Source organism: Mus pahari, chromosome 14, assembly GCF_900095145.1.
Source record: "Mus pahari chromosome 14, PAHARI_EIJ_v1.1, whole genome shotgun sequence".
In the NCBI taxonomy this organism is placed as follows: Eukaryota; Metazoa; Chordata; class Mammalia; order Rodentia; family Muridae; genus Mus; species Mus pahari.
The window spans coordinates 2348926-2359178 of record NC_034603.1 but is presented as its reverse complement, the minus strand read 5'-3'; the positions used below and the strand labels follow the sequence as shown (position 1 = coordinate 2359178).

Genomic DNA, 10253 nt, shown 5'->3' with positions numbered 1-10253 from the left:
TTTTAGGTGTGCTGTCAAGCTGCTAGTGTATGCTCTCTCTTGTTTCTTTTTGGAGGCACTCAAAGCTATGAATTTTCCTCTTAGGACTGCTTTCATTGTGTCCCATAAGTTTGGGTATGTTGTGGCTTCATTTTCATTAAACTCTAAAAAGTCTTTAATTTCTTTCTTTATTTCTTCCTTTCCTGAGTTGTCATTGAATAAAGTGTTGTTCAGCTTCCACGTGTTTGTGGGTTTTCTATTATTTATGTTGTTATTGACGATCAGCCTTACTTAGTCCGTGGTGATCTGATGGGGTGCATGGGATAATTTCAATATTTTTGTATTTGCTGAAGCCTTTTTGGTGACCAATTATATGGTCAATTTTGGAGAAGGTACCATGAGGTGCTGAGAGGAAGATATATCCTTTTTTTTTTTTTTTTTTTCAGGATGAAATGTTCTATGGATATCTGTTAAATCCATTTGTTTCATAACTTCTGTTAGTTTCACTGAGTCTCTGTTTCTGTTTCCAGGATCTGTCCATTGATGAGAGTGGGGTGTTGAAGTCTCCCACTATTATTGGTGAGGTGTAATGTGTGCTTTCAGTTTTAGCAAAGTTTCTTTAATCAATGTGGATGCTCTGGCATTTGGAACATAGATGTTCAGAATTGACAGTTTATCTTGACAAATTTTATCTTGTTTGATAATTTTGGGTTAAAAGTCGATTTTATTCAATATTAGAATGGCTACTCCAGCTTGTTTCTTGGGACCATTTGCTTGGAATATTGTATTCTGACCTTTTACTCTAAGGTACTGTCTGTCTTTGTTCCTGAGGTGGGTTTCCTGTATGCAGCAAAAAGTTGGGTCCTGTTTACATAGGCAGTCTGTTGGTCTATGTCTTTTTATTGGGTAATTGAGTCTATTGACATTAAGAGATATTAAGGAAAAGTTGTTGTTGCTTCCCATTATTTTTGTTGTTAAGAGTTGGGATTCTGTTCATGTGGCTATCTTCTTTAGGTTTGTTGAAAGATTACTTTCTTGCCCCTGGGACAACACCCTCTGCCTCAGGGATACTGGAGAGAGGGCAGAGGGAGAGAGGTTCCCACACAGGAGAGAGTCCTTAGTCCAGGCCTTGACTGGAACACAGGAAGGCCTTCCATTGGGAGATTAGAAAAGGCTCATTAGAGGATAGTCTGAACAATCAAGGCACAGTGGGCCTTGATGAGCAGAGACAGTCTATGGTTTTAGAGCGTTATTGTAGAAAGGCAGGGGGAAAGAGAGAAAGTAGAAAGAGAGAGACGGGCCATGGCCAAGAGGAGAGAAGGAGGGAAAAGGAGAGAGAGAAGAAAGGCTAGAGAGTAAGAAAGATAGAGTAAGAGGGAGAGAGAGTTAGAGAGTGAGAGGAGAGAGGAGAGGAGAGAACGAGAAGAGAATGAGGAGAGAGTAAGAACGAGGTGGGGCCAAGCAGCCCCCCTTATGGTGGGATGTTATCTTAGTGTTGCTAGGTAACTGGGAGGCCTCAAGCCTGAAGGTCAGAAGCTTGGGACATTGTCTACATGACTACTCACCAGTTTCTCTTGTGGGGGCTGTGGGGGCAGTAACTTCGACTGGAGCCAGGGCTCCAGGAGACATGGTCAAATACGTTATCTACGTGACTACTCGCCATGCTTCTCTTATGGGGGCTGTGGAGACGGTAACTTCAACTGGAGCCAGGGTTCCAGGAGACATGGTCAAATGTCTGCAGTCCCAATGTAGGTGGGAATTACCACCCATTGGGTTTTCCCTGGGTTCAAGATCTAGTCTCGACTAGAAACCAGGCTGTCTGCATATAGCCCAGTGCCCCACAATCAATGGTAATTGAGAGTTCTGCTGGGTATAGAAGCCTGGGCTGGCATTTGTGTTCTCTTAGGGTCTGTATGACATCTGCCCGGGATCTTCTGGTTTTCATAGTCTCTGAGGAGAAATCAGGTGTAATTCTAATAGGTCTGCCTTTATATGTTACTTGACCTTTTTTTCCTTGCTGCTTTTAATATTCTTTCTTTGTTTTGTGCATTTCATGTTTTGATTATTATGCGATGGGAGAATTTCTTTTCTGGTCCAAACTATTTGGAGTTCTGTAGGCTTCTTCTATTTTCATGGGCATCTCTTTCTTTAGGTTGGGGAAGTTTTCTTCTATAATTTTGTTGAAGATATTTACTGGCCCTTTAAGTTGGAAATCTTCCTTCTTGTCTATACCTGCTATCCTTAGGGTTAGTCTTTTCATTGTGTCCAGGATTATCTGGATGTTTTGGGTTAAGATTTTTTTGCATTTCACATTTTCTTTGATTGTTGTGTCAATATTTTCTATGGTATCGTCTGCACCTGAGATTCTCTCTTCTGTCTCTTGTATTCTGTTGGCTATGCTTGCATCATCGGCTCCTGACTTCTTTCCTATGTTTTCTATTTCCAGAGTAGATCTCCCTTTGTGATTTCTTTATTGTTTCTACTTCCATTTTTAGATCCTGGATGGTTTTGTTCCATTCTTTCACTTCATTAGATATGTTCCCCTGTATTTCTTTAAGGGAGTTATTTATTTCCTCATAGTCCTCCATTGTCATCATGAGAAGTGACTTTAGATCATATCTTTCTTTTCTGGTGTGATGGTGTATCCAGGACTCGCTATTGTGGGAGAGTTTGGTTCTGATGATGCCAAGTAACCTTGGTTTCTGTTGCTTCTGTTCTTATGCTTGCCTCCTGCCATCAGATTATCTTAAGTGCTTGCTGCCCTCAATATATCTGATTGGAGCCTGTGCTTCCTACAATCCCGGTTGATTCAGAACTCCTCAGAGTTCAGTTTTCTCTGTGACTCTGTGAACCTGAGATTCTGGGTGTGTCAGAGCTCTTGGCAGCCAAGCTTCCTCGGAGACACTGAGATCCTGGTGGGACCAAGCTCCTGGGACTTTGGGATTTTGGAATCCTAAGATTCTGGGCATGTCACAGTGCCTAGAAGTGGTACCTCCTCTGTCCACTCTGTTTGAAACCAAGATAGAACAGAGTCTGACCAGAAAGAACCCGAGCCACTGGTCAGGCGGGGCTCCTGTGTCCTTGCCAAATCCAGCTGGTGTACCACCTCTTTATCATTGTCTCTCAACTGTGATTCATAGGTTTAACTTCTGAGGTCCTTACTCATGAATATAAGAGCAATGCATTTTTTGGAAAATAAATGTTTATTGGAGGTACTGATATCTGTATCCCACCTTGGAGACTGGGGTTTAAAATGAGCATTTGTGTAGCCTACATCTCTAGGTTTTTTTGTTTGTTTGTTTGTTTTTGTTTTTTGTTTGTTTTGTGAAGGAATTTAATAATGAAACAAATCAGAAAGGAAGTCTGCAGATAGTACCATGATGGGGGGCAAATACATTTTAAAAGCGCATTTAAGGCTCTGTGGGGTTGGAACAATTGGACTGTTCTTGATTATCCTGAAATAGCAATCACTAATCTCTGTCTAAACGCAACCACCCTCATTCTTCAACATATTATCTGTAGGTGCTTTTTACAGAATTGAGTCTTTGGCTTGCAAGTATAATAGAATTCTCGTTTGGCCTTTGCAGGGAAATTTGTGCCAGTCTCCTGCATAGAGGAAGCACATGCCCTTCCTGTGTGTGCTGAGGTAGCCGGGATGGTAGCACTATAGTGCTGGGGACTGCCTTCTGGCCTGACCACAGGAGCACAGTTGACCTCTGCCTTGAAACTATTCTTGAGCTTGGCTTCTCTAACACTGTGGTTTTGGTTTTCCTAATCTCCCTCCTTAATTCCTCTTCTGCTTCTTTTGTGCTAATTTTCTCAGTCTGGTCTTTAATGTTTGAATTTCTTAGGTGTAGGTCTTTTCCTTAAACAGCTTCATAGTGTCTGTGATTATCATGCTCTGTCTTGATTTCTAAACATACATTGGCTTAGCTATGCCTTCTGAACTTGAAATTTAAATTTATCATCTACTTGGCATTTAGGAGGCTTTAAAAGATCTCATAACACATCCTGCAAAATGTTTATTTTTATTCTATGATTACTGTTTAAGTGTAAATGGCAGTAGTTGCTTATATTAATAACCCATTCCATTAATAAGATGTCTTTATACTTTCTTTTCAGTGTTTCATTCTTTAACTTCTGTGAGTCATGTTCCCAGTTCAACCTTCTCTCCATGACCTTGTAGGTTGAGTTGTTTCCTGTTGGTTTTATGCATCCATTATCGCATTCACAAAAGTTTAAAAGCCGTGACTGCTGTAAGGTGAAAACCAGTAACTTTCCGTTGCTTTTCCTGATAGAGTAAAATCTTTTCCACAGTCTGAAGAGTCTGCTGGTCTCCGTCCCCTGTCTACTTAGCCTACCACAGTTTTCAAGAAATTCAAATTTAAAACAATTTAAATTCTATAAATGTTTTGTCAGAGCCTTTGCATGTGTTCTTCTACCTGTTTCACTCTCCTCTTTGTCTCCCGAATTCCAATTCTGTGTTCTCCAGGCAGCCTGCCTTCCCTAGTTTAAAGTCTTCATCCATGTGATGGCATGCCACTTTAATGAACATTCCTGGGTGTACATTTGTGATTAATCATAACTGTAATTGATATAGTGCCTTTCTCACAAAAATATGGGCTTCATTTTTAAATTTTTATTTTATTTTCAATTTATTTTTTTACACTCCATATTCCATTCCCTGTCCTCCCATCTACCTTCTGTTTGCTCCACATCCCACACTTCCTCCCCACCCCACCACCTCTCCATGTGGATGTCCCCACCTCTTAAGGGAAAAAAATGTGCCTGTCCTGATGACCATGCTATTTCTGGTATCAAATAGTTGATAAATATTTGTAAAATGAAATAGGACATTTTATGTTTTAATTGTCACCAAATTCTATAACTTATATAGTTCCTTGGGGAGATTAAGTTCTTTGGAAGAATTAGGTCAGGAAGAATGGTGTTGCTGCTGTTTACTGAGCTTGACCTTCTCTGTGCTGCATGTGCTGTCTGATTCCAGCCCTTACAACAGCACCACAATGGACTTAATATTATGCTTATTTTTCATCAAGAAAAAAAAAGAAAAAAAAACAGGCACTAAGAGGTTATTTCACTTGCCCCCCAAATAGCAGAGACATGATCTAAACACAGGCTGGTCCTTGTGTTAAGGTCCTAACGTCCTCCCGCTAGGTGTTGCAACCTCCTCTTTCCTAAGATCACATGGAAAAGAAAGGATTATGAAAAAAGGAATACGTTTTTAAATTTTGACTGAATTGTAAATGAATTTATAATAACAACCTGTGTTCAGCCTTGTTTGTAAGAGGTAATGTGTAGGCTCTCATCTAGCTAAATTTTACTTATTTTGCAATTTTTAGTGCTGCTGATTTGATCTACATATTATTTAGCGTAGACAGTTTAATATTAATATATTTATTAACATTAGTTGCATTCATTGAATGTTCAGTAACAGGTTAAAGCTTTTCAAAACTTTTCGAACCATAGCGGGCAGACTGTTTCTTAGATGATGAGCCCGTGAAATGGGAGGAAAATAGCATGTTTAACAGGCATCATAGACTTCAATGGCAACCTCAGACTTAAGGGAAATCTAGAAAGACATGTTTGCATTAAGATTTTAGTTTCACAAAACTTAAAAGCTACAGGTAACAGTAAATGAGAAAAGGAAAGCATATGGGAAGTTTTGTTTTTTTTTTTTTTTTTTTTTAACTGATTGGTTCCTCTGTGACTCACCCCTGGTTTAGCATTTCTCACTGATGTTTCATTACCTACATGATTGTCTATGCCTTTAAATCAGACCTGATGAGGCATCTGATAGGCTGAAGCTCCACATTCCTCTCTGGTCCCATGCTTTTGCTTCTCTGTGCCCTGCCCACCGAGGAGTCTGCTCTGGCTTCTTTTTTTTTTTTTTTTTTTTTTTAAAGATTTATTTATTTATTATATGTACGTACACTGTAGCTGTCTTCAGACACTCCAGAAGAGGGCGTCAGGTCTTGTTACAGATGGTTATGAGCCACCATGTGGTTGCTGGGATTTGAACTCTGGACCTTCGGAAGAGCAGTCGGGTGCTCTTACCCACTGAGCCATCTCACCAGCCCATGGGAAGTTTTAAAATTGCTTTCTTCTTAAGTCTTGTGACATTTAAGTGTGTCTGCTTGGGTTGTCAAATATAAAAACTTAGTAGACTAAAGGGAAGTGAGCCAATTTGATAATTATTTAAGCCACATGCCTACTTTGTTCAGATTAGAATACAATTAAGCCAGTCCTTACTTCTCTTTGCTCCCTCCAAGTCCTTCCATATACCCCTCCTTGCTCTCTTCCCTATTTATGGCTTCTTTTCCCCCAATAATTGTTACTACATCTATATATTTATATACATACACAGTCATAAATGCATAAATACTATCTGCTTAGTCTATAGAATGTCTCTTACATGTTTGCTTCCAGCGCTGACCGTTTGCTAGGGGACAGCCAGCCAGTTTGTGTGCTTGTCCCTAAGGAAGACAGGGGTTCTTAGCTGGCTGTAGTTCTTTATGCAGGGCGGATGACTCGGGGCCTTTCTCCTACCCACTTCAGTATGTCTATTATTGTCCCTTTTCAGATTATTTTTGGGCAGTCATATAGGTCAGACTATAGGTATAGCTCTGATTTTACTGTAAGACAGAAACTCACCTTTTCTCTGGATCTCACATTGAGAAATTCAAGGGCTGGTTAAACCACCCTTGATAAATTTACTCTGATCTACACAACTGGTGAGATGAAGACTGGAATCATATCTGAGTTTAGTAAAGTGACAAAGATGGAGTAATGAGTAGTTATTTTTTAAAATAATAGATTTGAAGAATTTGAGATGCAACTGAGACTATATTATTTATAATGTATAAAAGATGAGAAAATCATATAAAAATCTGGAAAAGAGATTTAGAATATTATAGACAGTCAAAGTATCTTAATATTCTGCGCGATGTGGATAACAATGTGCAGCCCTGTTCAACTGAGATGAAAGATTATACTGCTAAAAGCTTCCAATGTAGATATCTGAAAAGAAATAGGGAAGAACCAAGCATGTTTCAGTTATTGGGGGAGCAGTTGCCCAGCATGTGTGAGACTCTAGACTAATATTAGGAAGTCTATAGGAGGAGTGTTCCTGCATTGTGGTTGAGGAAGTAGTCAGGGTGAGTCTGGATTCATGGGTATATTGAACTCCTACATCACCTTTGTTCTTGATAAGCTTTGGTGCTTGTACCATCACTAATAGCTAGATATCTGCCATCTGTTAAATACAAGAGACCATGGAAAAAAGATCTCTAGTATCTATTTCAGTTCAAAAATCTGTTATCCAACTCATACATTTTCAGTGACTTTATGTAAAAGATACTGAAATAAAAGTAAAAATTGAGGTTTACTGTGAAAAAAAAAGAAAAAAAAAAGAAAGCTTTTCTGAACTTTATCCAAGATTTCCAAGTAAAGTTCCCCATTTCACTTCATTTAACTGAATGGAGGTTGATCCTGTACATAGAGCCCATGTGTTCATTAGCAGTGCCTCTGCGGTCTCTTGAGAACTCAGTAGCTTTAGATTATCAGACGCGTATGAGATAGTGAGATTTGCTGATAGTGATTTGGCTTGATCTTTATAACTGCTCTAGTATATGACTGTGAAAAATCACACCTGGCTTACAAAAATATTCAGGCCATTTGATGTTCAGTCTTTAATTTTCAGCAGTAAGTATTGAACTCCTAAGACAAGACATCATTCATAAATTCAAATGAGTCAAATGTTTCTTTTATTTTCTTGAGAGCATACAACAAAACTAGAATGAGTTCAGTTTTGAAATGAGCTTATCACATGAATTAAGGTGGAGCACTGCTTTGAAACATACATTTTCTTTTTCATTTTGTTAGTTCTGCAGAGGTTGGGATTCTTAAGGAGCCAACAAAGAATTCTCTTTTGTCTTTTCACTTCATCTTGATCGGCCCAATTTTGTCACAGACTTCTTAGACCCTTTTACTGCTCCTGAAATACAAGTAGAGCTAGCTGCTTACCTTTTGTAGCAACAGCATGACATCATCAGGTGTGCTCTGCAGTGTTTCAGCTCAGCTTTTTAAGTTTTTGTTTCACAACTTGCTTTGTGTGTGTCCAAGGGCATCTGTGAGATCTTTGAGCTAATCCCTGTAGCACCATGCTGCTGTCAATGATCTTGCTTCTTGCTGTCAGGGCTTCCGTCACAGAAATGGCGCTGTACACTTTGGCGTCTTGTGTGCAGCTGTTTTGATTACAGAGATCACCTTCTCTGTTTGCCCCTTGAACGGGGTTGAGGAAAGTAGGCAGGCAGGCCTAGTGGTTCCTACTCATTATGTAGAATGGGATGTGAGAGCTAAGCTCTGGGAGTATTAACTTGGGATGGGTTGGTCTTCTTTGTTTGTTTGTTTGTTTGTTTTTCGAGACAGGGTTTCTCTGTGTAGCCCTCGCTATCCTGGAACTCACTCTGTAGACCAGGCTGGCCTCTGCCTCCCAAGTGCTGGGATTAAAGGCGTGCACCACCACTGCCCGGCGTTTTGGTCTTCTATTAATTAGTCACCTGTGGAATTGATATAGTAGCTTCTGTGCTCTTAGAGTCGGTCCTTACCGGAAGTGTCGCTTATCAGCTTGCCATGTCTTCTCACCATATGTTTTCACTCAGAGGATGTGAAAGTTTTTGTTTCTTGATTTCTGAATGAAAACGGATACACCCAAATTAAGTGATACCCATAAGCACAGAGCATTGACATTCCCAGACTTGCACAACCATATTTATTTGTACAAAGGGCAAAAAGCTTAATAATTTGTTAAATGTGCTAAATATAGTGTTAAGAAAGGACAAAATGAGCCATTTTAAAACCTTGGAGCTTACTGCTTCTGCAAAATAGTACCATTTAAAAATATAAAGTCTAATGTTTAGAAAATAGTCATCAATTTTGGAGATAGCTTATTTTTTTAGAAATCTTAGACTATAATCTGTATCCACAGAGAGTAGCTAGAAGCGTATATGCTTCAAAATTACCACTAGAGGAACTGTAAAATGCAAAGGCAATTTAATTATTTGGACCTAGGCGAGACTGTGAATATCCAAATCTAGACTTGAACATTTAAAAAACAGTTTTAAAAGTAACTATTTTGTCCATGCAAATGATATCTTGATGACTGCCTTTGGAGGAGTTGACTGCAGCGTTATAATTAGCATCCTGATTGCTCTGCTCCCAGTCAAACACTGATTTTGATTCAGTACCTTTGTGACTCCCAACATTTGCAGCAACTTTTCTTAGCCTGTGTACACAAGAGAGCTTGTAGCTAATGGGGAATTTGCTATCTGACTTTTCCTCTCCTAAAAGAAGAGACTTTGTCCACTGCCACTGTACCTTTCTCTGTTCTTTTTGTCTTGCACAGAAGACTGGCATCTTCCTGTGAAGGGGTTGTGGCAAACCTATCCACCTGGGGTTCTTCCTCCTTGAGAACGATCTGATCCATCATCACCTGAACCAGGGATGCCAGGCTAAGGGTCCAGGTGAGGGAAGGCAGTCTATGTATTAAGCCAGTTTCTTTGTCAGGTAAGTCACACTCAGGCATGGGCTCGCTTTAGTCAGCCATAGCCTTTAGTGCTATCCAGGAAGATAGACACAGCTCACTAGTACCCCTCACCCCACTCCGCCCCTCCCCACTCATTCTGAAGTCAGCCTTAGCTACTCAGGATTTATTGTCAGTTAAAACTTTTTGTTGCATAATGTGATCATTTCAGCCTCTTAATTCTACAAATGTAAAAAAGAGGGATTAAAGACAGCAGGTATTCATATGTAGGATTTTAGTGCTGATCCTTGTCTTTATAGTTAATGAGCTTGAAGTGTTAGCAAGTTAAAGCCAGTCTAGCATGCGTGCTCTTGTATGGTTATGATTTTAAGATCTTTCAATGTTTACTTGTAAATGGTTGAAGCCAGAAGGGATTCAGAATATTATGGCTATTTATACCACGGTCAGAGAGATTTTTGTTGTAGATTCTCTCATTTAATCAAAATGTTTAAGAAGCAGATTTTCTCTGTTCCATACCATAAAAGAAAAACGTGGGATTGTTCTCTATAAGTGGTTACTGCTAGTTGAAGCCTGAGTTTGCATCTTAAAACGTTAGAGGTGAATTACAACTAATTTTTCAGAGGCTTTTTTGTTTTGTTTTGTTTTTTTGTTTTATTGAGACAGGGTTTCTCTGTGTATCCCTGGCTGTCCTGGGACTCACTCTGTAGACCAG

At 39.5% G+C, this 10253-nt stretch overlaps 1 protein-coding gene across 1 annotated transcript in view; it reads left to right on the top strand.

Annotated features, from left to right (window-relative positions):
• Window positions 1-9805, top strand: part of LOC115065366 (ran-binding protein 17-like) — a 110149-nt gene extending 100344 nt beyond the window's left edge. Inside the window, exon 15 of the mRNA XM_029546254.1 lies at window positions 9404-9805. Coding sequence (XP_029402114.1) covers window positions 9404-9424 — 21 coding nt within the window. The 3' untranslated portion in view covers window positions 9425-9805. The remainder of the gene's footprint in view (window positions 1-9403) is intronic.
• Window positions 9806-10253: the final 448 nt, after the last annotated feature.